This window comes from Mchenga conophoros, linkage group LG5 (assembly GCF_057382185.1).
Source record: "Mchenga conophoros isolate Kocher_MC1m ecotype Shallow Benthic linkage group LG5, M_conophoros_male_GT1.1, whole genome shotgun sequence".
Classification (NCBI taxonomy): Eukaryota; Metazoa; Chordata; class Actinopteri; order Cichliformes; family Cichlidae; genus Mchenga; species Mchenga conophoros.
In genome coordinates, this window is record NC_140530.1 from 31,839,028 (window position 1) to 31,866,498 (window position 27,471).

The 27,471-nt window shown below is 38.7% G+C and overlaps 1 protein-coding gene across 11 annotated transcripts in view; it reads right to left on the reverse strand.

Moving 5' to 3' along the window:
* rap1gapb (RAP1 GTPase activating protein b) overlaps window positions 1–27,471 on the reverse strand; it is a 109,574-nt gene that overhangs the window by 8,799 nt on the left and 73,304 nt on the right. For 3 of the 11 annotated variants that reach the window (XM_085274919.1, XM_085274926.1, XM_085274918.1), the window contains 14 exons: window positions 20,417–20,510; window positions 11,974–12,009; window positions 10,620–10,667; window positions 8,126–8,164; window positions 7,732–7,917; window positions 7,035–7,138; window positions 4,903–4,981; window positions 4,761–4,814; window positions 4,573–4,656; window positions 4,375–4,475; window positions 3,836–3,965; window positions 520–675; window positions 278–349; window positions 102–188 (listed from right to left, as the gene is read on the reverse strand). In XM_085274919.1, the coding sequence (XP_085131045.1) occupies window positions 102–188; window positions 278–349; window positions 520–675; window positions 3,836–3,965; window positions 4,375–4,475; window positions 4,573–4,656; window positions 4,761–4,814; window positions 4,903–4,981; window positions 7,035–7,138; window positions 7,732–7,917; window positions 8,126–8,164; window positions 10,620–10,667; window positions 11,974–11,991 (1,158 nt within the window). In that variant the 5' untranslated portion in view covers window positions 11,992–12,009; window positions 20,417–20,510. Of the gene's footprint in view, window positions 1–101; window positions 189–277; window positions 350–519; window positions 676–3,835; window positions 3,966–4,374; window positions 4,476–4,572; window positions 4,657–4,760; window positions 4,815–4,902; window positions 4,982–7,034; window positions 7,139–7,731; window positions 7,918–8,125; window positions 8,165–10,619; window positions 10,668–11,973; window positions 12,010–13,637; window positions 13,974–20,416; window positions 20,511–20,871; window positions 21,089–27,241; window positions 27,274–27,471 lie in introns of those variants that run through there. The other 8 variants (XM_085274925.1, XM_085274917.1, XM_085274922.1 and 5 more) reach the window with 6 other exon arrangements.

Genomic DNA, 27,471 nt, shown 5'->3' on the forward strand with positions numbered 1-27,471 from the left:
GCAGGATGCAGACCTGTGCAAACAGGCGTGTGCTTAAGTCTGCATCAACACTACACACATTCACACTCCCTTGGCACAATTTGCTCCAGTGTGCTTCTCACCTCTAACATGGCAAACTTCTCAGCCTTGTAGCAGGCGTATTCTGCATTAATGAGTTTAGTGAAGAGGAACTCATAAAACTCAGGGCCCTGAATAAAACAAATAAAAAGGTGAGAGGTCAGAGTAAAATATTTTTTTTATCTGTGTGGTGAAAAAGGAAAATATGGCGTTAACTGACCTTTTTGAAGATGGCAGGGTCAGGCAAAGCAGGCCCAAAGAAGGGTACATCATCTCTTGCTGTCACAGAAACCTAAAAAAGAAAGCAGGTAAGCCTAGAGACTGAAATACACATGCCACTATTAGAAACTAGAGAGCAGAATAAAATTCCTTAATTATGGATGAGCAAATCTATAAATGGGTGTTACAAGTCCCTATTGTTCAAATCCTCTTGATACAGTATTGACTGTCCTTAGAACCAACCTTGTAGGTGACATTGTCTGTACATGCATTTTCCACCTGCACCACCACATATGCATGCAGGAAGTTGGACTGGATCATGTCTGGTACAAAGGGCGTATTTTCCTCCTGGAACACGATGGCCACAATGTCGTTGCCTATGTGTCTCTTTCTCTGCAGCTGGGGGGCACAGATAAACAAAGCTAACAACAGCGGAAACATCTCAAATGACCACTTCTGCTAACACAAATACAGGCCTGTCAAAAAAAAACATCACTGCCAGCAATTGCTCTAAAAGACTGACTGGCAAGGTAGACATGACTTTAATCCAAAAGAGCACAATCTCTCCCTCTGAAACGCATGACGCCATCAGCCAAAAAATTAAATCCATCTTGAAGCTCTTGTTCCAACAATTTAATAAGATGAAAAATCTCAATATTTTACAGAAAATAAATATATATACAAAAAACATGCAACTCATGGGTGTATATAGCATTTCTGAAAGTACAGACAGAAATCTGCTTTGGGAAACAGATTTTTCACTGTAAGACAGACTTAAGACTGAGTTCGAATTATTTCAGAAAAGTGTGGATATTTTGGTAATTAACACTTCTCAGTATCAGTGGAGGTACTGCAAACTCAAACAGAAAATGCTTTATGAATCTGCTGACGACTGAATGTTATCATGGCTGCAAAATAACTTCATCTTCTTTGCTGCCAAAAGCTTCAAGTTGCCAGAAGGACACTCATGCATCTGGAGGACAAAGGGACTGTTCTCAAGTATTAAAATTTGTATCCAAGCGGTATCTTTCAAAAAGCTCTGCATTAGGGATATCTTCTTCCTTTGCTCAAGCATGAATAGATGTTGTCACTTCATTGCCTTTTTGCTAGGAACTTTGATTAAACAGCTCACAAGCTTCGATGACTATCTAAGAAGACTATCTAATTTTTTCTCTTCCTTCTAAAAGAAGAAAAGGACTTTCCAGGAGTCAAAGCATATTTCCTGTTTGAGACATAATAGCGTCCCATATTTCTTTTCAGGAACCAAGCAGTAAAACAATTTGAGAAGCTACTGAATGTGGGAATATCATATCATATTCAGTTCAGCCCACCAAACTAGAAGAAAGATGCTTATCGTGGAAACCGTGTGACCCAAATGTTACCACTGCATATAAGTGGAGGCAAGATATATCAGATTTTGCAGATGGATACAATTTGGTGATAAAGGAAATCAATCAATCAGAGGGATGTATTCTCATTGCAGGCAGCCTTTATTAAAAAAAAAAAAAAAGGACCCACAGAAAACTCCCCAGTACTGTGACACTTGCTCAGCAGCAGCATTCACTTATTAGCCTTTGTCTTTGACAGACTAATTAACAGCCTTTTTCTAAAGCTACTTCACACCTGTTGAAAAGAGCTCTTGTGTTGGCTGGTGCTCGTGTTAGAGTCAACCAACTGGAAGCAAAATACAATACAGCAAATAGGATTTAGAGATGATTATGGTGTTTGCTTTTCTACTAGAAGTTTAATAAGGTTATAACTTTGTTTGTTTGTTCATATGAAGAAGATGTGTTTCTGATTCTGGGAAGTGTTTATAAATATGCCAGTTTATTACTTAAAAAAAAAGAGGGTGAAATTATGTGAAAAAACATCAAAGATGCTCTCAATCAGTCTCACAGCTGATGGTTTTCTGATAACTTTATCACAACTGAGTTTATCTGCAAAATGAGTTTTATGTAACTGTGTTGAAAGTCTGACAGGAATTAAGTCAAGTTTTACTATTTTTATCAATTAAAGCTGAATATTGTAAGGTTTTGTAAAGAATGCATTTTTATGACAGTAATGAAGGTGAATTAGATAGGCTACACATGGCTATGATTCATGTCATCCAGGCTACTACTGCATCACCCCTGAGCTGATTATCTGTCGGCTTCAGTATTTACTCACACAACGACTCTCTGAAACCAAACAGCTGAAGACGCTCTATCTAATTTTTCCAAGCACTGCAATCGTATACCATCACCACACACAAACAGGCTTAGCGTATGTGTCACTGATTTGAAACACTTGACATCTGTTATTACTGTAAGACCTTTCAAATCTGATTACATTCAGTAAGGTCTGGCAACAGAAATCTTTTACTTTTTCCTCCCTGAAGTACTGAATACTGAGCTATTACTCTTGCACCTTGCCTTCTTTTCCTGAGTTCCCTGATGAATCATCTCATGTGGGTGTTGTTTATGCTCTCTGTATCTCTCCATGCCTAGGCAATATGGACCATCTGTACAGGGTTACTGCGGTAACAAAGTTCAAACCACTCTAGAAGGGACTGAAGAGCAGCTAAGGACTAATGCAGCTCACTGCAACATAACATCAAATAGATTAAAGTCTTCAAGAGAGGAGAAACTTCAGTACAAAAAAGACCACTGTAATTCTAGTGGAAATGGTAACCCTTAAAAATGCTATTTCTCTCTGGGGTAAGTGAGCACAACAAACATGGAATTACTTCCATTGTTAATATCTGCCAATCCCTGGAATGCTGTAATAAAAATAGCAAACAAACATGGAAGATATGTATGTACAGTTCTGAAAACAAAAGCTTTAGAAGGGCTCTATGCAGTCCTGGACATAGGCACCTTGCAGTCATTAAGCCAACCATGAACTCCTCTGTACATGAGGCCATCTGTCTGACAGTTTGGCCTAAATTATGTCACACAACAGGTCAATGATCCCAAGCACACAACAAATCTGCAACTGATGTGCTGAAAAAGAAAACAATCAGTGTTGAAATAGGCCCAGTCAAAGTCGCTGAGCTTAATCTGACCAATATGATGTAAACCAGGCTTCTTTCTTGGAGGCCGACCTTTAAAGTGAACTCAGAATTGTGATATTGATGGCATCAAAAGCTGAACTAAGGTCAAACACCAGAAATCAATATTAGAAAAAAATAAACAAATTTATAACATGTTAGAGGAGTCTCGCTCGTTACCTTTAATAACGAGCCAGAAAAGCTGTTTACTTCAAGCTGTTTTTAGTCTCAATATAGTGTTTATTGTAAGAACATTAGGGCAGTTCTTCTCAACAACTCTCAGCAAAAAAGCAAAGAAGTATCCCTGATGTACAATTTTAATCCTTATTTTTTCCACTTTGCACATCAAAGTTACAAATGAACATGATTCATCTTCCTTTATCAGCATTGAGTTAAATGCCTTGACCCGCCAGCTGCTGCTGCAGATGCATGAATGTGTCACAAGCACAGACCTTTACAAATCAATTACTGAAGGTCCTGAAAACACAAACTGGTTTCCTAAATGATTAATCATTGGCATTATCACTATACCTGCTGTGAGTCTCCTTCTGTGTAAGGCAGTTTGGTGGACACATGAAACATGATCTCCTTATTGTGAAAATTTGTGTAGACGGATTCTGTCCCTGTCTGGCCATGAGTGACATCGAGTCCCCCCCGAAAACTGAAAAAGAAAGGAAAGAGAAGACAAAAGAAAGATAAGGGCAGAGGCAATAAAAATAAGAGAGGAGGAAACAAGAGAAGAAGGCAAGTATAACACTGTGGTTAACAGCAGAGAGACACAAGACGAGAATGATAAAGTGGAAAAGTGGAACATAGGTGCGTGCTCTCTGACAACTGTCCATCCATACTGATTCATCATTGGGGAAATGCCAAGGGCACTTTTTTTGCTTGCTTAATCCCTCAGTCAATACTACAAATATCAGGGCTTTTTACATTGCTCTTTAAGCCAACACTGATCAATAGAATGATGCATCTCACATCATATTCGAGTGAGAATAACCAAAAGTGCTTTAAAAGGTCAGTTTTTCTGTTTTTGGGGGAAAGACTTCATAATGCAAAACTGTCCAAACCCTTTAAAGTCATGAAGTTCAATCTTATGGCCCAGAAACTCCAAGAACTCAACAAAGGCTGGACTTTCTTCCATGTTCCCAAATAGCTCCTCCTCTGATGTCTGCAGGGAAGAAGCAAATAAAATTTTCAGGAAGAGTGACTTCAAAAGCTGAAATAAGCTGAAATAAGCTGCAGCAGCATCACTGAAGTGCACTCACCTGACCAAACTTTTGATAAATAACCCCAAACTTGAAATTGTTGCTAATTACATGCTCATCAAAGGTGACAATGAGCCTTGATGCCTGAGGATAAGAGAAAATTGAGTTTCTAGTCCGATTCATGGTACTTTAGTATTGCGGGATAACGCGGATCAAAAGATAAAGTGGCAATGAGGAGTACTGCTTACCTTCGGATAGAGGACAGGGTAAAACCTATCCACGTTTACTTCTTCACAAACAAGCTGTGAATGAAAAAATACACTTGACAAAGTCAAATTATATGCAGAGAGATTTTTTTTTGTGTGTATGAAGATAATCATACGTTTTTACCTTGGCCATCTGAACCACGTTGGGGAACTCAGTAAGGCAGGAAATGGGAATCACATCATGATAAGTTTTTTGTTTTGTGCTGAAAGGCAAAAAATATGAAAAGTCAAAACGTCCTCTGTTCTATTTCTAATCCAAAGGAATCCTGCTGGGTTTTTGGTTTCTTTCTATGATGCTTTGCCTCCAAGCAATTGAGCTGTCAATTCAAAGAGGACCTTTCCTATAGATGTTGTGTGAAGCCGGGAGCATAATGGTCTTTACACATGATGTTTCCGAGCCAAAATTGCCTGGAAGAGGGTTGAATGGGGTGTGTGTGTGTGTGTGTGTGTGTGTGTGTGTGTGTGTGTCTAGTGGTGGTGGGGAGTACAAGGAGTACAATAAGCAATACTAGGAAATCTGCGCACCCAGTGAATGCTTAAAAGCAGCCTGTGTCCAGAAATTCTGAACAATAAACAGTACATACAGCAGCACTTCACTTTTGGATCTTTCTCATCAAGAGTTACTAAAGATGAGAAGATTGATATTACTTTCATGATATATATACAAAGATAATATCAGGCTAGAGGCAGCCAGTTAACTTAGCAAAAAGTCTGCCTCTGTATAAAAGTGAAAATCCAGCGCTAAAGCTAATTAACTCCAAATATATAAACTCTTGTGTGCAAAACTTTCCCTCAAACACCACTCACAGGGTTGCAAGCATGACTTAAAAGTTACTCAGCCTGCATGCTTTGGATTTCTCCACATGCTTAAATCATGTATACTGACTCACTAAAAAAGAGATTCCCTGAAAACGTATTAATTGTACCCTCTGATGAAATTTCAAAAATCAAACTTATTATGTAGAGGTCTCAAAAACTCATACAAACTCATGCATAAAATATTATATATTTGGCATGGAATTAAATTTGTACTCTGCAGGAACAATAATATGGAGTTATATATACTCAGATTATCATACTTTCAAGGGTATAGATGATAATAATACCACCATTCATAAGTAGCACTTATGCAGTTACTGAAGGAACTGTGAGTGAATAGCATACATACATTAAAGGTTATATGGCATGTGATGCAGGAAAGCTGGATGTAAACTCGGGGTGAGAAAATACCGTGTCATTGCTGTCTATAGGGGCATTTCCAGTAAAAACAATAAAAACAGGTTATGCCTTATCATGGAAATCATACAGGTGCTTTAAATATAACTGTGCGTCACTGCCTATGGCTACACAATTCGAGGTGACTGTGGGTGGTGCCCACCCACTGAGAAACATCACTGTGTGAAAAATGTTGTGGGCAGAGTGGCTGTTACCTCACTGCACACTCATCCACTCCGAGGCTTCATTAACAAAGAGGAAACACAGCTCTTAAAATCAAGAGGAATCTCTCAGGTGCTAAAATTAATTCACAGGTTGTACGGTGCACTGAGTTCTGCCTCACTCCCCCTCATCAGTCTCAAGGAGAATATGAAGGAGTGGTGAAGCTCACTGAGTGAGATTTAGGTGATTGTGGGTGGCACTGCACATGCACAGCGCAGATATTGCTGAGTATCCTTCTTTTTAACAGTTTTAAATCCATATTTGTACACAAAGGTGTTTGTAATTATACTGTATATTATATCACCTACTTTTATATTGACTACAATAAAATGATTGATACAATGCTCAGCTGGACTCTTGTCTAAGTGTTCATTATTACTGGCGATTGCATTTTAAAATGCATAACTGAGGCAACCTGTGAGAACCACTGACTGTATTGGGGGAACTGAGAATGCTACCTTGCTCTGTGACATTTTCCCTTGATTTAAAGTTATTTTTGAACAAAAAGAAAATGTATCCAGTGAGGCATGTAAAAAAATACTCAGTACTTAATAGGTGTATTTTGGAAACTGTCAGTACATGCAAAGAAAACAAATAAGGAGAGTTATTGGACTGTTGCAGATTCGGTGTAAGAAAAGGCAGTGAAGACAGAAAATAAGTGAGAAACAGAAATATGAAAAGACAAAATGAGATAAAGGTAAGTGGTGGAGGGGTAGGGGAGTGAAGTCAAGGGCTGTGATTATAAAAGAAAACTCAGGTGAATAAAATCACAAATGGTGCAGGAAACAAGTCAGAGATAAAGATAATAGGAAACTGTACCGAAGCATCAAGCGCAGATGCTCTTGATCCCCAATGACATCATACTTCATTGAAAAGACCAAGTGGCCCAGGGCAGCATCCATGGTGTAGTAATTAAAGTGTTCCTAGGGGAAGATACGCAGAGGAAATTTTAATGGAAGAATACATATTGTTCCAGTAGTTAGCAATAGAATAATAAAAATGTTTTTGTAAATTACAAATAAAGAGGCTTAAAGAAAAAGGCTTCTGTTTAAGGAAAGTGGTTGACCTCCTCTTGCAGAAAATGTACGAGCGTACATTGAGACAACTTTTGCGAAATCTTGTGTTGCAATGCCAATTTCTTTTGCTACACAATAGATTTGCATTTAAAGTAGACAGTTGGCTTCACACCACAAGATGAGACTTTTGCCAGTTTTAAGAAAATGCTAATAATTATACTGTAAGTCTTCAGAAAGCCAACTACTATTACTCTGTGCCTAATGTTTACAAATGACACAAACACACACGTTCTTCCTTTGCTTTCATTGCCCTGTGCCTAAGTGTTAGATGTGTCAGGAGTTTTTAGAAACAAGTGTTATTTTATAAGAGGCTCAATCAAAAGATGGGTCTTCCTCAATATACTTGCACATTTCAAGGTTACATACTAAAATGAAGAAATAAAGATTAATCCTTTAAAACAAAAGAAAAGAAAGAATAGATTTTGCTTCTTGAGTTTTACCTTGCCCATGAACTGCTTCCTGTAGATCTTTGCAGTACTGTTTGTTTCCAGTTTAATGTGGGAGGTAGGACAGGGAGGTTGATCTGCCTCTGGTGGGTCTTTAGGTTCATGATTGGTCCCCTCAATCCAGTAGCCTCCAAACTGGGGCAGGAGTATGAGTGGAAAAGGACTGCTGCGACCCAGAACCTGGAAGTCACAGGAAATAATGATAACAGAGAAAAGTAAAGTATAGTACCATTATTAATAGTGAGTGTTTGGCACCATGCACTGCATTGCTTTCACTGCCTCAGAAACTGTGTATTCCCATTTGAATCTTTAGCATTACAGTTTCTGACATCTTTAAAATTGCTTTGTAGTGTGTAAACTATTTATACGGAGGATATGTGGACTATACCTCATGAACGCTGGGATAAGGGATGTAGTCTTCTTCTGTCTGCAGGGACAGAAATGAATATGAGTCAGGCTGGCAAACAGCCGCTTGTAGTCATACTTTCAGTTTTGGTTCTTTGGAAAACAACGATGAGCACAGACACTGTGACAGAATATTAACTACAGTAGGTTTCAGTTCTGCATTGTTCTGTTACTTTTTCTTATTCTGAAATCACGAAAGAGGCCACACTGTCAGCTTTCTTTGAGAAATAATAAATGAATAAACGCTTTAGCTCTTTTGTTATTCAAGAAACTGTTATCTAAGGCTTCAGTCTGTATTCATTGTCCCAGCTTTGATTACGTAACTATTAAAATGTTATTTAAACTTGGCCGTCATCTGGCAAAGGTTTACATATTTTATAACCTCCAGTATCTGGGTGTTACAACCCCCCAGGGTCAAAATGATAACAGGACAACCCTTCACCCACAGTTATATTCATCTGGATGTCTAAAAGTTGACATTATAAAGGCTTACTTTCAGTTATTGGTAGCTAATATGTGCTGCAATGTGTAGTAAAAAAAATCCCTGAACAACACGTAATAGCAAATATTTTCTCTCATTTTATCCTCTTACACTTGTATTCACTTGCTGCAGCATTAATTTTTAATGCTTGTTGCACTCCATACCAACATTTGCTCAATTTAATATACTGGTTTTCTCTTTTCCTCAAGAATGTTTCATGTTTCCAGCAAAGCATAGCAAGATTTCTTTCATTACAAGCTACGGGCAACATGTGGCAGAAGTGACACTGAGAACTTTGTGAAATGTGTAAATGAAGGTCACACTCCCTTACATAACAGTTCTTGTGACAATGCACAGAGGGAGAGGTCAGAAATGAAGAAACTTGGTGGACCAGTAAGAATGTAAGCAATTTTATGGCAATTTATATATAGTGAACGACTTAACTGATAGATGCTGTCATTCATACATCAAGTGCAGGAGCAGTTGATGGAAAAAGCAACTCTCCATTGATGGTCTTTTACAAGATTTCCTGGCTAATGAATTTACCCAAAATATGCTTCTGTTGACATTTGTGCAAATAATTTGGTCTCTGTTTGTTTTCATGGTATGAGCTAAAGTTAGTGGGAGAAGTTAATATTAAATATTAGTACAAAGGATTTGATACCAACATGATAATACAAAGAAGGCTTGTTTGGCACTAAATAATCACTTGTTTTTTTAATTTCAAGGTATAAGCAGATGTGATTATAAAAACCACAAATATCAAAAGCCTTGCATAATTAAATTCTGGCCATCTTCTCGGCCATGTCCAGACAGCTTCCTGCACCGGTGCTATTTTTAGATCCCTCCCTGGATGTCTTGTTCAGACTTACAAGTTATGTGTTACAATTTTACCATGAAACTCAGACATGGGCAGAAAACACATATGAACTTCTGTTTGACCCAAAATTCGTGTGGAGAACTGTCAGTAGTGATACGTGCTGGGTCCCTGGCTATGGCCTAGTAGTTTTCCACAGTTTTTAGCAGACAAGTCCACAAGCCCCAAAGGCAATTAAGCAATTGAAGAATGAGAGAAGAAGCATATGCTTTTGTCCCCACCCCCCCCCTTCCCAACATTCATTGGGTTATGCACCACAGATTCATTTCCCAGGGTAAGACTGTAAATGTAGAGTTCTATTGTAACATCCGGAGGCATCTAAAAGAGATCACTGGGAGGAAATGATCTGAGCTGTGGTTTCATGGCAGCTAGCCATCGCCTGCTGTTTTTCTGGCCATGCCGATATAATCTTTGCCCACCACCTTGGACTGCTTTCCAGGAGATGCATTGCTTATCGCAGAGGAACACAATGAAGCTTTAACAGCCCCCCCCCCCCCCCCAAGAGATCTAAAAAACATGCAGCTGCACTGAAAACAGTCCAGAGGTGCATGAGAATACAACCCTGAACTTGAGAAAGGCCAAATTTAAATCATGCAAGGCTTTTGATTTTTATGCACCTGCTCTCAGAGGTTTTTTAACACACCTTGTACATCATTGAGTTTGGGGTCTCTTAAACATAAATCTTGGATAAATACAGTTGTAGCTTGAATCAAAAGATAATAGATGAGATGTGTGATTCTTTATAGAGATGGTACTTTGTGCATTCCTAATTTGACCGTAAAATTGTTTTACAACTAAGCTGTACACAGGTGAAGTCAGCCAAACCCTGACCAAGTTACAGGGTTTTGCAAGAATTTATGTTCTTCTGTTTGCTGATTACCACCTTTTGTGTGTCTTTTTTTTTTTGTGCCTTGAATAGTACCTGCATTAGGCTGTCTAGGTAACAGACAGAGGGTAACAGAAGATTTTGCAGTGCTAGTCCCTGTCGAACTCCTAACTCACCCAGTGAGCACCCTAAAGCCTGTCTGACAGCCGATAAGGAAAAGGTTTCTAACTTTGCCATTACAGATGCTTTACCAGACTGCAGTCTACGAGGAGATGTGAGGATTTACGACTCACTTTGAGGGGAGGAGGGAGGGGACATCTTTGCTCATCCATTCTGTAACCCTGTTAAGATGAGAAGGAAAAAATAGACAGGATACTGATGGCACAGGTAGGATATCTAAGCAGCTGTTGACACATATACAAAGAAATACAGATTCAGGACAATGCTGGCTGTCAGTACCTTATGCAGCAGCGTAATGCAAGGTAATTTTACAATACCTTCAACAGTTCATTGTGACAGAAAATAATCTAGATCACCAGAGAAAGGTGATTGAAATTACCAGAGAAAGAGGAAGTAAAGAGGACCAAGGAATTAGAAACTATAGTAGACAGAAAAAGCGGCAAGAACAGAAAGAGTGCGTCCATCAAGCTATACAAATGATTTCACTATCCACAAGTCTACTCAAGGGCCATAATAGGGTTATAAATAATCTCTCTCTTCTTATTCTTTCATTGACTAACGCTGACAGTTCCTAAAACACAGAAATATTTCCTGATCTGCATATCCAAGCAATTTTTTGTCTAAAGAAGACAAATCAAAAGGAAAGTGCACATGTGTTCACCAAATCTATTCTCTGAAAGCTGTTCATGTTTTCACTTCCATCATCCACTTGACCCTTCTGTGGACGGTACAAAAGACTATATAAGTAATATGTATCTCACCTCATGCTTTTTATGCCTGCAAGTCTTTCAGCACTACAGCTTCATGGATAAACCAGTCGCATAGCCTTTATAGCACTTTTGTAAAGCTAAATAATGATTTTGTGACTCTTGGGAATAAGATATTATCACAGTAGACCATTTAGATTAAAATAGTTTCCTGTGTTGACATACTTTGATCCCTAAAAAAAAACATCACGTAAGATGAAATACCCTTTCTCATTTTATAGGCTACCTATTCAATGCTAAATAATGTGGTTGATGCCTACATAATTAGACTCTTTTTGAACAACCCGTTTTAATGGTTTTGCTTTCTTTCCACTGGCTTACTCAGTATCTGGAGTACTTGCTTATAATTTGTGCTACACTGAAGCACTAGCTCATTGGCTATAATAAAAACTAGATTTCTACAAGTCAAGCTACTTGATGACACAGATGTGAAGGGAAAACACAAAGGATCTGTTCAGCACATTCAGAAGAATAAGGTTTCTTGCTGCAAGAAGACACATTAATAGTAAATACATGGACACACAGTGTTCCTGTATAGTGGAGTTACAGTGCTGAATACAAAAATAGCAGGAAAAACCGAAAAAAAGTGGAGTCTCAAAATAGAAGTAAATAGAGATTTTGTGTCCAAAGTGAAAATTCTGAGTCTGTGAGGGAGAACGGGTTTAAGCAGAAAGCTGAGCCAGTAGAACATTTACAGTACCTGCAACCTCTCGATCATGGCAAACAGGTCCGAGGTCTGGAGGAAAGAAATCCAAAGTTTTAAAAAGGGTATATTTGTGGTGATATGCTTTCCTTCTCGGTGTTTACTTTGATTTCATCTCTGCTGAGTGAAAAAGCTTCCTGTGCACTCTCAAGGCAAAAAATTTCCTGTTGGAATCCCTGGCACTATTTAACGCCTCATTTTAGTACACCCTAACGCATCCCACTTGACACCAATATCACTGAGGCTCCCTTCAGTGCCTGGAGAATCCCTCGCTCCTCCACGCTTCAAGACAAACACACTGTAAACAAGTAACTCTTAGGGGGAAATGAGCATCAAAGCTCCATGGTGCTTCTCTCTGTTGCTAAAGCCAACAGCTCATCTGACTCTGCGCAATTAGCTGGAAGACACTCAGGTTTTGGTGTATGAAGCACATAGTCACATCACATGTGTGAATGAGACACACTTCACACTACAACCTATCAGGCAACAGGAAGAGTCCAAAACATGACATTAAAATAAATTATCATACATGATCTGGCAACTCTGTTTGATATCAGCCATGGTGTAATCATGATGCTTGGTAATGAGCACGTGTCCACTTAGGGAATTGATACTAATATTGCTAATTAGACACACAGATTTCAATGCCACTACTGGCTTTTCATTACACCCTAAATAATATATTTTTGCTCAATTAGGAGAATCACTTGTTGAGGTTAAGCAAAAGAAAATGCCCTTAGGCATGCACCCTCATCTGCAGAGGCCACATTAAGGATTTTAAGCAGCTCCAACCTGAGCTGAAGGAGGAGAGAACTGCAGCAGCCCTGACAGCAGTGCCTGTTGTGGGGCGAGCCCTCTGTTCACCATGTAACACAAGTGGACTGAAGTGCCAAGCTGATGTTTCCACATGACAGATTAAATTTACTGAGGAGCACTGCAGGGGCTTGCTAAACACACACACACAAACACTAACACACACACAACAACAGGATAGAATACACATGTATGCATACAAACATTTCACACATGCATGTGCTAAAATATACTTGCAAACTCATACATATATACGCCTCCACCCATGAAAGCATGCTTCACAAACGCACACACATCTGATCCTGACCTAGTAAAGCCAAAGGTGCAGCCCCAGTCTATTGTTCTATGTGAAAATAAACAGTGCCATATGATATTCAAGGAGATACTGCTCTCTTGACTGCAAAACAAACATCAACAAACACTGTCCTAGGCTGAACAGATTATCAGTGAACCACACAGACTCCACAGCAGCCACGTCAGTGCCGAATTCTTTTTTTTTTTTTGAGAGAGAGAGAAAAAGAAGCGGCGCACTCCCAAATTGTGGAGGCACTCTATGAGCACAGCAGCACACAAACCCTAACAATGCAAGGAAAACCATCTTATTATGAGACATACAAAATATTTACATAATGAAACCAGGTTACCAAGGTATGTGCTATTAACAGTTCCTTCCTAAAACAAAAAGATTAGTGAAGTGTTATCTGTCTGTGCAATTAACACAATTTCATTACTTCCTTTTCTACAACACCACACATACTATATTTATATTTGTGTTCCCGAGCAAACTTAAGAGTCAAGCAAGATAACAGAAATAACAAACTCAGTTCCAGCAAATGAAAAATACTCACATCACTTAAGCATCGTCTCTTGAAAAAAGGCTTATTGGGGGGACTACTGAGCAGTCTATCCAATAAGACATTCTCAGCCATGCTGAGCTCCGTCATTATTCCACAAGTACAGATGCAGTCAAGCTGACAAGAGCGAGGGTGTTGATGTCACTGTCAGCCCCAAGGAGAAAGGCGAGCCTGACAATGACACTTTACATTCACTGTCGCTCAGGCAGTGGATTTGTGGGGAAAAAAAAAACAACTTATAGCTGTCCATCAAAACCCATATCTGTGTGTGAGGTAAAAGCAGCATGTGCTGTAATGTGAGGATATTATTGCCCTTCCTTCCCCTTTTCACCCCCCACACCCAACCCTCCACACCCCCACGGCAAATAGAGCTATGGTAAAGGAAGTAGGACGAAGGGAGGAACAATGTTGCTCCCCTCCCTTTGTACTCTGTGAAACCGTCTTCTCTTTTTCGTGCACACACACTTGCATGTGGACTTAAAACTGCATAGTTCTCTTTTTGCTGTATCACAATATGAGAACATTCTCTTCCTCTTTTCATTCATCTCAAATTTCTCAAGTCATGAGTCTCATCATCTCTTTCCCGTTATATAACTAAAGACCAACCTTACAGCTCGAGTTTCCCTGTGGTTTGCACTTTGAGAATCACTTCATTAAAAGACAAAGTAGCCCAAAATAAATGAAAGAGAAAATCAAGAAAAAAGACGATGAACAGAAAGAAAACAACAACGTGAAAGCTCAAAGCTTGCCTCCACTGGGGTAAATAAGTGAAGCTAAAATCTGCTCAGCGAACCTCAGCAATTCTAAAAATCATTTGTGCATAGTTAAAGATGGGTATGACACAAGAGTGCAAGAGAAAGTAGAAGAGAGAGAAAGAGATAAAAAGACCAGGGAGGCACTCTGGGATGAAAGGGAAGCTGTTCCTTACAAGCAGAACTTTTTCTTGGCTCGTCTCTTGATCAGGCCCTCCTCCAGTATCAGATATCTGCACTGACCCACTTCAAAAACAGAGGGAAGCTTTCAAAAGGATACATTTTAGCAATATACAGTATAAAAAGCATTTATATTTTACAATCAAGGATGAACATAGCCACTGGTCTTCACTGATTTCCTTTGAGGAAAACTAAAGAGTATAGGGTGACAGGATGACATGGTTTGAACATCTCGTATACAGAGGTATACATTCAGTAGAGTGACACTGCACCATGCAATTTAAACACTATCCCGAGGGTGCATTTTATTACTTTTTAAAAAATGTATTAGCTAATCTGTTTATTCAGAAACTGGCTTTAGCACTAGTTCACTTACAAAGTTACACACTTGCCCAAATGTCATGTAACAGTGGTAGATGACAGCAACGAAGTTGTGGGCAGAGAGTAGTGAACGCTATTCAGATTCACAATTAGTGTTAACATTGTTTCAGTTACAAAGCATACTGACTGTAAAGTCATGCTGGTGTGTGCAACATTTTAGCTTAAGTCGGTGGGAAATTCAACAAGCTGTTGCACAATCTTGATTTTAATAAGTGCAGTATTTGGTGTGATTTTAAGGAACAGTGTTTACTAAAAAAAAAAATGCTGTTGGTTGCACTTCCACTCTTCAGGACCTTCAGTCTTTTAAGCTGCTCTTTTGTCTCTGGCCTTAGAGACGGTTTGGAGCTGCTGCAGTGAATGTACTGTTAGCATGAGCTACATATCTCTTTTTCTTTGAGTGGATTATAGCCAATTGCTGGGCCTCAGATAGAGTGTGCGAGTGAAAGAGGCTGAATAATCAACAAATTCATTGATTGACTGATTTGATTGAATGGTTGTGTACATTTAAGTATAGTATGTCCATGAAAACATGTACGGACTATTTACATCAATGACCCATACAATCCAGACTTTTATCCCGCTCTGATTCAAATGCTTACTTCTCATTCTAACTATTCAAAACTAGCGCCTTTTGGATTTTGACAAACAAACTGCCAACACATGAGTCCAAACCAATATTCCCACACCTCTTCACACTCTTTTCATTTATACTCTGTGGGTTAGCTGCTTTCTCAAAGGCAAATCCTTGAGTAAAACAGAAAACTAAACTTCAAGAGAGTCGACCAATGGGCAGAGAAGCCTAGTATTTCAGCCAGAGAAAATCCATTGTGGTCCATTCATCGGGTCTGGCGCAAACTAGCCTGACCTTGCTGTGGCCACATTGGCCTCAGGGACACAAATGGAGTTCACACAGATGGCCCATTCCACTCCATCAACGCCTCAGATGAGTTGGTTGATTGCCACAGAGGTTAAGGTCTGCAGAACTTCTGCTCAGTTCTCTGTATGTCCAAGCAGGTTTCCTACTGTCTCACTCCAGTAAAAAGGAAAGAACAAAACATTTAGACACAGATATCCAGCAAGAAAAAAGACGGCAAAGATAATGAAATTTTACAAGAGTTTAATTAATTAGTGCTCATCTATTAATGTTAAACCGAAAGTGGTTAATGACATAATTTAAAAAAAGTACTCAACCAATGCAGCAGTTTTTATGGCGCTTTTATATGAGATAAAGTTTTATTTTTTCTAATCATTCGTCTACCCGTTGCACTGCATCTTGGCTGCAGAGAGTGTATTAACATATTTGAGGGTAAGAGGGTGTTACACTTGGAGCAGCTAATGTAACCTCAGTCACAAATGAGGAGTAGTTCACAGAGGTCCGCTAAGCATTTTTTTTTAAATGTCAAAATCTTCAAGTTTATTCCCCTTTCTTAAACTAGTGCTTTTTAGCTCCCTATGCAAAGTGACATTTTTACATTTATCACCTGAGGCAATATATCAGGCTTTTCCCAGTTCCCATTGGAGTCCTGAGGCTTTTTTTTTTGGTTTTACCTGCGTAATATTCTTATATAAGACCTGCAACTGTACCAAATCAGAGTTTTATAATCGTCAGAGAAATCACTTCATAAACATGTGCAAATGCATTTGTGAATCTGAAAAGGGATTCCTATAACTATGCAGCTATGTCTGTAAGCAAAGCTTAACAGGCCACCATTAGTGTATTAGTATACCTCATATCAAATGAAAACACACAATATGCACTTAATAAGTTGCATTCATTATACATTTCTGTGATTCATCTAATGTGGATTTGTTTTACTTAAGGGGCTTTTAACTTCAACCACTAACATTTTCTATAGCGATAAAAAATAAAGCATTACAATATTAATTAACTTCATTGTTTTAACAGCACTAGTGGGTTGAACCTGTTAACCTTTATGTATACATACTTCCTGTAAGTAATCCATTTTGGAAAAAACAAAAAAATAACAGCTCACTCTCGCTTCTTTCCATTTGAGACTGTGGAAGTATAAATAGCTCTACATTTTGACACAACAAACCACATTAAGAAACAAGAACATCATTTAAATAATTTGAACAGATGAAATGCTAAATCTATTCCTGAAACTCCATATGTAGATTATTAATGCCTTGCAAACTGTATTTCCCTTACAAGCATGACAGAAATACCCCCACTGTGCCTACACTGGTATGTACGCTATTAGAGAGGAACAACTGCCACAGATCTATATTTGTCCCGTAAGCCTGTGACAGAGGGCACAGACTGTCAGGCTCCACAACAGTCTGCCAACCGGAGCTACCGGGGGTGAAGGCAACAGAGAAAATTTTCACCTGGGGGTAACAGTTAAAGAATTTGATGAGCTAAAAAGAGAGAGGGCACCAATGAAAAATTAAAGACACAGATTAAGGGCGAGATGTATGTTACGTATATAACATTTCATATGTAGCCCAGTTTCAGAGTAACTAGTTTTATTTTACATCTCCTACTGTGAGAGAATTAAGATGCAAATAACGTGCAAGATGTAAAATTAATCTAAGAAGTGTAACGACTTACAAATTATTTTTGCAAATCTCATAAACCATATCAATTGTTTAAACTGAAACCATTACTTTTTAAAGAAAAATACCAAGATCAGGCTCCCAATTTTAAATTCCTCAAAGTCAAAATGTAACGATTTTGAATATCTCATGATCTGCAGTGCACAATATCATTAAATAGAAGAGAATCTGGAAAAATCTCTGTGCAAAAGTGGAAAGGCTGAAAATCTACATTGGATGGAGATTTGCTTTCATTGCATTCTGTTTGTATTTAAACTTTAGTAAATGTAATGTCAGATTGAGCTTAAAAAACTGCAATGTTAGTCATAGAAACATGTCACTCCAACCAGTTGTCACTGCGAGCTCTTCATACATTAATGCCTGGCTGGAACCATCAGATTTCATGGTGCTGGTATTTAGTTGTACCAGTTTGTGTGATCTAGTCCCTACTTACTCCCCATGCCTTGACATGGATTTGAGATCAGAGTGATCAGAGTGAACCTAAATTCAGGATAACTAAAGTATACGATGTACAGAAAAAAAGAGCCTTTATTTTGCTGATTAATCACATGTCTGGAACAAAGGAAACACACAGCAGCTCTAGAGAGAATACATGTCAGCAAGACAGGAAGCACAGATGATCTGACAAGATAAAAAGGGAGACAGACGTATTAATACACAGTGGGCTGGTTAGTGAATGTCCAAAAGGAGGATAACAAGACACAGGTGAAAGCAATCGCACACAGGTGAAGACAGTCAATTGGAGGGACGATTGGGAGGAAATAGAGAGGAAGCAAAACTAACACAGGACAGGAAAGAAAACAGATCTTCGAAGTAAAACTGCAAATAGCCAAAGGAGACTGAGAAAGACATTCATAATAAAGCAACAAGATTTGCAATGAAACACAAAGGACCCAAGGCGCAAACACAGAAATAAGACACGGGAGGCACACTTGATACTACAACTAATAGATGAGGTGTGAAGTCAGTATCACAAGAACTACAATTCACAGTAATTAGAATAATAAATCCTGAGTGCACTCTCTGGCTGCTACTGTTTATTTCTAATGTGATAGATGCACATTAGAGCTCTGAAACTTTAAACTGGTTACATTTAAACATTAAAGTCACATAATAAAGGAGAGATGGAAATAGTTTTCGTTTGTTGCCAGATCAAATGAATTAATTTTATTGATTAAGCAGGTATTCTCGGTGTGTGCTCTGTATTATAAAAGCTGCAATTCCAGCAGCGTAAAACAAACTCAGCAACAGATTAGAATCAAGTAAACTATAAAAACATTCTACACGTTCTGCATCAGCACCTGAATGCATGTATATTCCAGTGACAATGCAATCCATAGTTGTTGCTGCTGTAACTTTACAGCTGGACCTCATTTCTGATATTAGAGCAAGGCACAGCTTAATAACTTGCACATAGAAAATATATTTGCACAGCAAATCTTTGTTGCACTTAAAACATGCTGTGCATAAAAGAAACCGTGAAAACATGGTGCTTTCAGATGGTTTCCAAAAGCAGCATGAATCAAATTTCCGAACATAACCTGCTCAAGACCAGGTTATGTGTTGAGAAAATGTGAGCCCCTTTTCATATGCAAGGTAGACCAGCACACTTCAGTAAAAGTCCTTCAGTTTCTAAAAAGACACCATAGGCCTACAGGTACAAGTGATCTGCTTGTGTTGTCACTGCCTCAGGATGTTTTACTGACGTAAACCAATAAAGGGAGAAATTTACCTTCTAATGTACGCATTGTAAGAAAGGATATTTGAACACAATATTTTCCTAAATCTTGCAGTAGTTAATTGGCTCAACCTGAACAAAAAGTAACAGAAAAAAAGGAGATGGAACATAAAAGCAGTGGTCTCAGACAGGAGTCACACTCCTTTCTTCCATGTCAGGCTCTATCTTTTTTTTTTTTTCATTGTTATTCTTTCTTATCCAGTAAAATTGTATTCCGGAGCAGTAAACCGCACATCGAAAAGTGACAGAGGTCCTGACCAAGCATCAGTACGTGAGAAAATGAGAGTGAGAATGTGCTTGTGTGAAATTTAATAAAAGCTGAATCACTAAGACTTCTGTAGCCGTACATACTTTTAAAAATAATTTTCAGTTTGGCCAAGCAGAAGTTGCAACAACCTATATGCGCCAATTATTTCAACTGCTGTCAAACTCTAAAACTGTTTCTTTGTCGGCTGCTGTCAGCTGTCACTGCGGTGTCTGACTGATGCAACCAGCTCCACCCCATTGATCTCTAGTTCCATCACAGCCAGCTGTCCAGTGGGTCCTTTCCATAAGATAAAGAAGTGTACTCGAAACCACATCCATAGAGCCTTACTCAGTCTAGCGCACAACTTCATGACGGAGTTTAATCACATTCATTCCCTGCAGTGCAGACTATATCAAATGCACAATTACTTTAAATATATTCCAAATGAAAAAAAGGTATTTGGAAAACATATAGCAGGATTAAATCATCATTTGTTTGCTCTTCTCACTGAAACATTCAGACACACAGGGGGATCACTAGGAAACAGTAATGTCATTTTTCATGCCGACAGGTTGGTCTATATGACAATATCTTGACACGACCTTTTGACTTTTAATACCACCATACTCATAAGTGTGACAGTATTAATTAAAGAGATATTAATCAGGGCTGTAATTCTTATCCCAGTAAATGCTATTAATCAATCATGCATAGAAGGGGATGACACGTTATGCCACAATTACTAATATTATCAATGGAACTGAGTTAACCGTAACTTTAAGTGGTAAAACCCTCAGTTTCACATTGTTCGTGTGGGATTCTTGGCACTGTGTCTGAATGCAAATGCAAACCTGATTAAAGAAAAGAGTAGCAACAGCAGGTCAAAGCCTTGTATTACCTTTGAAAGTGAGGGGGAAAGAAATGGAGGGCGGGAATGTGCTAGTGGGGGCTCTACTTCATCAGAGATACGACGGATCCTTCCATCTTGTTTCCTGTAAGTCAGAGAAGGTGGAGGGGGGTATGGGGACAGAGAAAGACAAAGAGGTTACTAGTAGCCATAAGTCAAGTTTCTAACTTAAGCAATAAGTGCATGGGAAAATGCCTGCAATGCAATTGACACTTCCTACCAAAGCTATTATTACACCACAGTGTAATCTTTTTTTGGAAGTATTTGAAACCCCCCATCCATTGTGTTTACTTATTGTGCTCACAAGCAAGGTTGAATCTGGTGAATGTATTCAGAGGCAAGACCTTAAATCAGAAGACATTAGGAGAACTACACAGAGGAAAATGTAAGTGTGGAAATGAGGTGAAACCTGATGAAAATAGATATGAAGCAGAGGAAGAAAGTACCCTTCAGCTTTCATCTGCTAACCCACTGCTTCTTCTCTGTTCTTCTCTACCCTTTTTCTTCTTTGTGTGATTGGAGTGAATTACCAGTCTGACCAGGATCCTGGTCACAGCATATTACTTCACACTTCGTCTCACACAACAGTCAGTTGCTAGAACTGGCAGCCCGTCTGTGCATGCATCCTGTTCGCAAACCTGCAGCAGAGGGCATTTCTAAACACTGCTTGGGAGCAAAAGAAACAAAGAACAATAGCACAATCTGATTCTTTGTGAGAATTCAGTGAGAAATGGTGGAGATGTGTGCACTCACTCTCACATATTTCCATCATTCTGCCATTTTGGCACACGCCACAGTGGTCTAATGCTACAATAAAAATGATTTACACAGTGCTCTTTCTTCCGAGACAAAATCTGTTATTAGTTACTGCAGCACCTTGCCTATGTTGTCTGAATCTATAAGTCTGAGTAAACAGAGCTGCACTTTTATGACAACAGACTGCTGACCTGGAGCTGAGGTTAGAAAATATATTTATAACATAGCACAAAAACAGTACTTTGTTCTCTGATATCTGCTGAATTCAGGGAAATAACTGAAAGAGGATGCCTGATCCTTTTATGCTGGATCCTCAGCTTCTTAGAACTGACATTCCTTTAGAGTGTGAACACTGATGTTACATCTTTCAGAAAATACAGCTCGAACACAATAAAACATGTCAAATGCCGCGTGGAGCAAAGAGTGATGTATCAAAATCTGCCGACAAAGAAATGGCTTACTGAGTTTAAAAAGTCAGAAATCTGCATAGGCTAAGGTGACATTTTTGCTCAACTATCCGTATATTAAAAGACACAAACACACACAGACTTTGGAAGGTGTTTTTGTTTTACTTCAGAGAATATTCAATTATTTACTTTACATTCATGCCTTTGCTGAAGTTTCACTTAATATAAATGAAAGCGACCAAGCAGTGAACCTGGCTGCAGTTATGCTCTTGTCTCTCTAAATAAACTTGCATCTTATGCATGGGAGGTTTCCGTTATCAGTTAGCTGTCTCTATGCTAAATATGCACGAAGGTGACTTGAACCAGTAAACCAGGAACAAATAAAAAGAAACAGCCAAACAAAAAAGAAGTTGTGTGTGTCAGTTTCTACCATCACCAAAATGATTTATAAGGCAGATAATCAGCGTAGATTTACTGATGGGGTAAATGAGGTAAGCTTGATTCAATGAGACTGGACTGCAGCATTCTATTAAAGCAAGCACATGTTAACAAATACCACAATCCTGACATGTGACATGATAACACTGCTGCTGTGAAGGCCTGAGGTTCACTGGTGAAGGGAACATTCACCAGGGATGTTCTGCATTCTCTATTCGTCATTTTGGTTAGACTCTCATTTCTGTGAATTTTGGCTAACAGAAAGCTACAAATCGGTTTGTTCACATTGTATTGTTGAAAAAAATTACACAACAATTACAATACTTGGGGCTGTGGGTTTTTTTGGTGAACAGTTACCACCGCGCTATTCATTCATTCATTATTGCGATAATGTTCCTAATGTAGCATCTCAATATGTTTTAGCGACCAGGATTTCCCCAGTTTGTTTGATCTTGTTCCATTTCACACACTTCTTTGACCGGGGAGCAGTACTGTTGCACTCTTGGTGCAGGAGCACCTGCATGGTTGTAGTGTACCAGGATGGACCACAGCTTGGTTAAAATCTTTCCACTGGTTCTTGGGTGCCATGGATGAACACTTCCATCTGGGAGATCTAACAGCAAGTGCCTTGTAAAGCAATCAGGCTACATTTGACAGACATGCCTGCATCGATTTTTCTGAATTAGAGTTGCAACGGTTGCTTGGTGTGCACAGTATTGGCATACACAGGTGCTTGTAAGGTGGTTGAGCAGACTGACAAAGAGGATTTGGTGCGAGCGTTTCATCTGGAAGGCTTTAACCTTGCCCTTCTTGTCCTTCTTCAGTAGGATTCAGCACACAAAACCATAAAGAAGTGCAGCAATAATAACTGTGCTAAAGACTCACATTTTTGTTTGCATAGAGACGTTCACGCTAGAACCCATGCAGTAACGGAAGTTGAAGAAAGCATAGACTTGTCTTTGCCAATATGACTACTGATCTCATCAGACGTTTGTACTTGAGATGTTGGAGCTTCCTGGCTACTTCAAGAGACTCTGGGGCAAGAATGATGGCAAGTACTGCCAAAGCTAAGAACTTGAATCTTTGGGGAGCCAAAATGACTCAAGGCTGTTTCTAATTGAACACTAACGGTATGCATGAGCTGTATCATCTCTGCAAGGAAGGCTATATTATTCACATAGTTCTTCTACATCACATAGCATCTTCTACATGCATAATTTTTTTTAAACTCTGAAGGTGGCTACAGTGACTGAACTCATGACCTAGTCAATTAAAACATTAAAGATGTTAGGAGAAAGGGTAGAGACGGCTATCTCGTCTCATAACTCATGATCCTGCAGGGATTACAGTACGGATATATTTGATACAATTTTAAATTAATTTAATGTGACCAAAAGTCCAAACCAGGTGACTTTCATTTACTTTTGTAGAAGACAGTTAGATGTGTTTAGTGATGACAACCCCATGGGAGAAGACACTGAGTCACAGAAAGACTAGAAAATCCAAGAAAACAAAACAAAACACAGGGACCACAAGAGGTAGAATAAACATATAGACTCACAAAAGACTGAAGGATACCTACAGAGAGCTGTAATTACACAGGGAACTTATTAGGAATATGCAAACCAATTAAGGTAGGGCAGAGAGGCAAGGGCACAGAAAGCAGGACTAAATGGCGGAACGAGAAACACAAATAAATGAGTACAATTGAAGCCACTAAATATTTCAAGGCCTCTGACAGTGGATTATGCAGAGTGTCAGACAGGCATTCAAGAGAAAATAGATGGTGATTCCTTTTTTATCAATTGAATGCCCGTTCAAGCAGTTTGCTTACAAACAAGTGTTATTTCTTAATATTAAATGCTACACAGCTTCTCTCATTCATTATATAAAATGGGCCACAGTTACACTAAATACTCTGCTATGTTTGAATGAGCTCTGGATGTAGAACAGGTCACGCCTTTGAACAGCAGCTGGCAGATGTGAGGGTCACTGTGTCATGGTGGTTGGGTGACTGGAACACAGGAAGCTCAACCCAAGAAACACCTATCTAGCTAGGTTAAACAGTGTGAGCTGCCCTGTCTATTGCCAAACAGCCAACCAATGATCCCAATTGAACGGTTTATTCTTTATCTAATTAATTATTTGCACACTCGTATTATTTAGACATATGTGCATACAAAGAAAAGGGGGGGAAAAGACAGAGAAAGAAGGTAAATCATGACTTATCACTTTCTCTCCTCTGCTGAGCAAAACACATTGCTCATACCAGTGTTAATAAAAGATCCTTGATCATCTGTTTTTATGGGCTGAGCCCACAGTCACCACCACAAACATAAATTTGTCATAGTTTTTTCTTCTTGACAACACATTCATCTCATAGTTACACCTATTTCTCCGTGGCATACATGCTGTGCACAAAGCTTCTCTTTTTTTTCCTTTTTGAGGTTGAATTCTTGTTACAGCTGGAACTGTATAAAGGTGTGTGTCACCTAGCAACATCACCTAACCCCTGAATCACTCTAAGATGCTCCATTTAAAGAAAATAAGCCCAAAATCTAGGTTACACATGAAAGTTGGGAGAAATTAAAATAAATATGGGCACTATTAATAAAGATAGTCTTTTTTTTAAACAATTACCTCCAGTTATCCAAGTAAAACATATTCTTAATTTGCTGAATATTATATAGGACATGTATAAATGATAAATAATTATAAATAATTACCCAAATATGCCAGATATGCATTTTAATTTCAAATTTCTTTGGCTAACAGACTGCAAAAAGGAAGTTAAACAGCATGACACAGAGCCACTTTAAGCTTTCATTTTTGACACACTGATAACACCTAATAATAACTGCAAAATGCTCAGTCTATGCAACACTACCGATGATACCATAGACAAACAGTGAATCTGCATAAGAACTGATACTGATCTTCAGGCCTTTTAATTTCTGGATTACAGTCTTATTCTAATTTTATTCTTCATTTCTGCTCCCAGAAGTTTCTAAAATGGACACAAAGCATTCTGAATCTAAATCCACCAATTAATCCTGTGTTTACCAGCAGCAGCCTCCACGGACTGCCAGGTCATGAGCTCTGATAAGCATTCCAGCTTCCTGTTCTCCAACCAAGGCGCAGGCTGTGCGGCACCTGCAAATGCCAATGAGCGGGACAACACTGAATGCTCTACAAACTGGATTAAAAATATTATTTTGAGTAGTTTGTGTTTACAGGGGTACTGTAGTCACAGAGAGCATGCAGGGTCATGGTCAGACAAACAGAGGAAAACGCATTTATTTAGTTTATCAAATTAACAGTAAAATGTACTGGCCACGTAAATATAATTTCTTTTCTCTAAAAGTCACATTTGGATCCAAGACTATGAAACCATACCAGCAAAACTAGATGGGTGCCAAACTTCACGCGAAGAAATAATACATAAATACAACACAAACACACATCTAAATCTTTAAGCAGCAAAATAATAACATCAATTTCACATTAATAGTTATTATAGCTCTGTTACAAACGCCCATATTCTCAAATAGCTACAGTTCTTTGCATACCCTCCGTTAAATGCAACTGATCTATTCATATAACGAGAAAAGCTGCAGTTGTAGTTAATGTTAGTTATTACAAAATTGTGAAATAAAATCAAACATTAACCTTTTGATTCACACCAAAATAATTGCAATGTGCTCTTTCGCTTGTGCTATAACCCTCTAAAGGTTTAATTAAAATTGGAAAGATTATTTTTTGTGTAATCTTGCTAACAAATAGGACAACAGGACAAATAAACATTATTTTACAGCTTGACACAAAAGTTAAAATATACTGACAATTTGTCATTTTCTGTTTATCAGTTGTCTAACAACTCTGCCTTCAGTCAGCCTAAGGTCAGGTCTACAAGCATGAAAAAGCAGAAAATGGTTATCTAAAATGTTCATCTGAAGGGTCATCTGGGAGGCTCATCAGCGATAACCATCTACAGTGGTTATCAAACAAACAGTAGAGACCCCAGGCTAAATACTGGCTGAACATGAATATTGCACATGTCCGGCTCAATGATGCATTGTTTTTTTTGGCAAACAAATGATAACCACGGGCACTGCAGGAGGAGTCAGATATCATCTGGTCGAGTGCTGCTATGGTAGAGTAACCTTGCCTATTAATAGTACAGTAAGTTTATCCATTAAAGCTTACCATAATGGGTTTAGGAGACAACTTATGCACAGCAAGGAGACCTCGGTGCATTTTAAATGAGATCACAAATGCTACCCAGTGCTTTGTAAGTAATGCCTAAATGAGGTAGGATTAATGTATGCAACAAGAAGAAATCAAACTTTCAAACTTACCTAAAATAAGAGCATCATAAAGATCCACCCAGTTGTGTTTGGTCCAATTAATGATTTTAGGTCATATAGTTAAATTAAAACAAAAATCCAATCCAACTACATATGCAATTTGCACAGACAAATATAGTTATGCATTTCAAATGCAAATCTCCCAACAAAAAGCAATAAAACAAATAAACCACCACTAAATAAAGTCAGCACAAGAACAACAGCCCCATTATCTAAACCACAACATATTTATTTATCCCGCTTTGCTTCCACTAGTACAGGGTGTAAAGCAGTAACTGTGTTTTGCTAAAATGGTGATCAAAATCATCATCATCATGTCAGCTTTTCCCTTGATGTGTCACCACAAAACAGAGCCTGGAGTTGCTGCAAAATGAGTGAACTAGAGACTTTGCTTTGGCAAAGCACAAACTCTGCGGACACGCTGGCACATTTTCTGCTTGATAACTGTTGACATTACAGTCAAACAAAACTCAAATGAATGTGAGCGCTCAAACAACAGAATGCTATTTTCCAATTCATCGTCCTTGGAGCGGCTTCAGGTTTCACTCTTCAATAGCTCTGCAGATTAAATTCTTGCTCTTGGCTCGGGCTTCGGAGATTCATAAATACTGAACAAAAATAATATCAGGATCACGTTTTAGCTTTAAGAGTAATGTCCTGCTTGGCTGCATCCTTCCTTTTACCAACAACAACACAGACATGGACATGCACACACCCACATGCACACACGCGCAGCCTCAAAGAGACAAGTACGCATAAACCCCTAAGCTTTGCAGGTCCACTTAGTAGAGAGCAACTAATCTAATCAAGTACAGCAGCTAATGCACAATGAAAGCAGAGTCATTTACTCGAGATGCCAGTCAGCCACTTCCTGGGTGGACTAGAGAGAAAGAGGGAAGGAGATAAAGAGAGCGAGAGAGAAAGTTCAACATTCAAAGTGGCATTTGATAAAGAGATCAATGCAGATCAGGATCAGACGGAAACACCTACACAAGAGTAAGACTGTTCTTTAGCTGTTTCTATTCTGTCATTCGCTTTCTTTCATCTGTCTATCTTGGGTTGAGTTTGGCTCAATTCA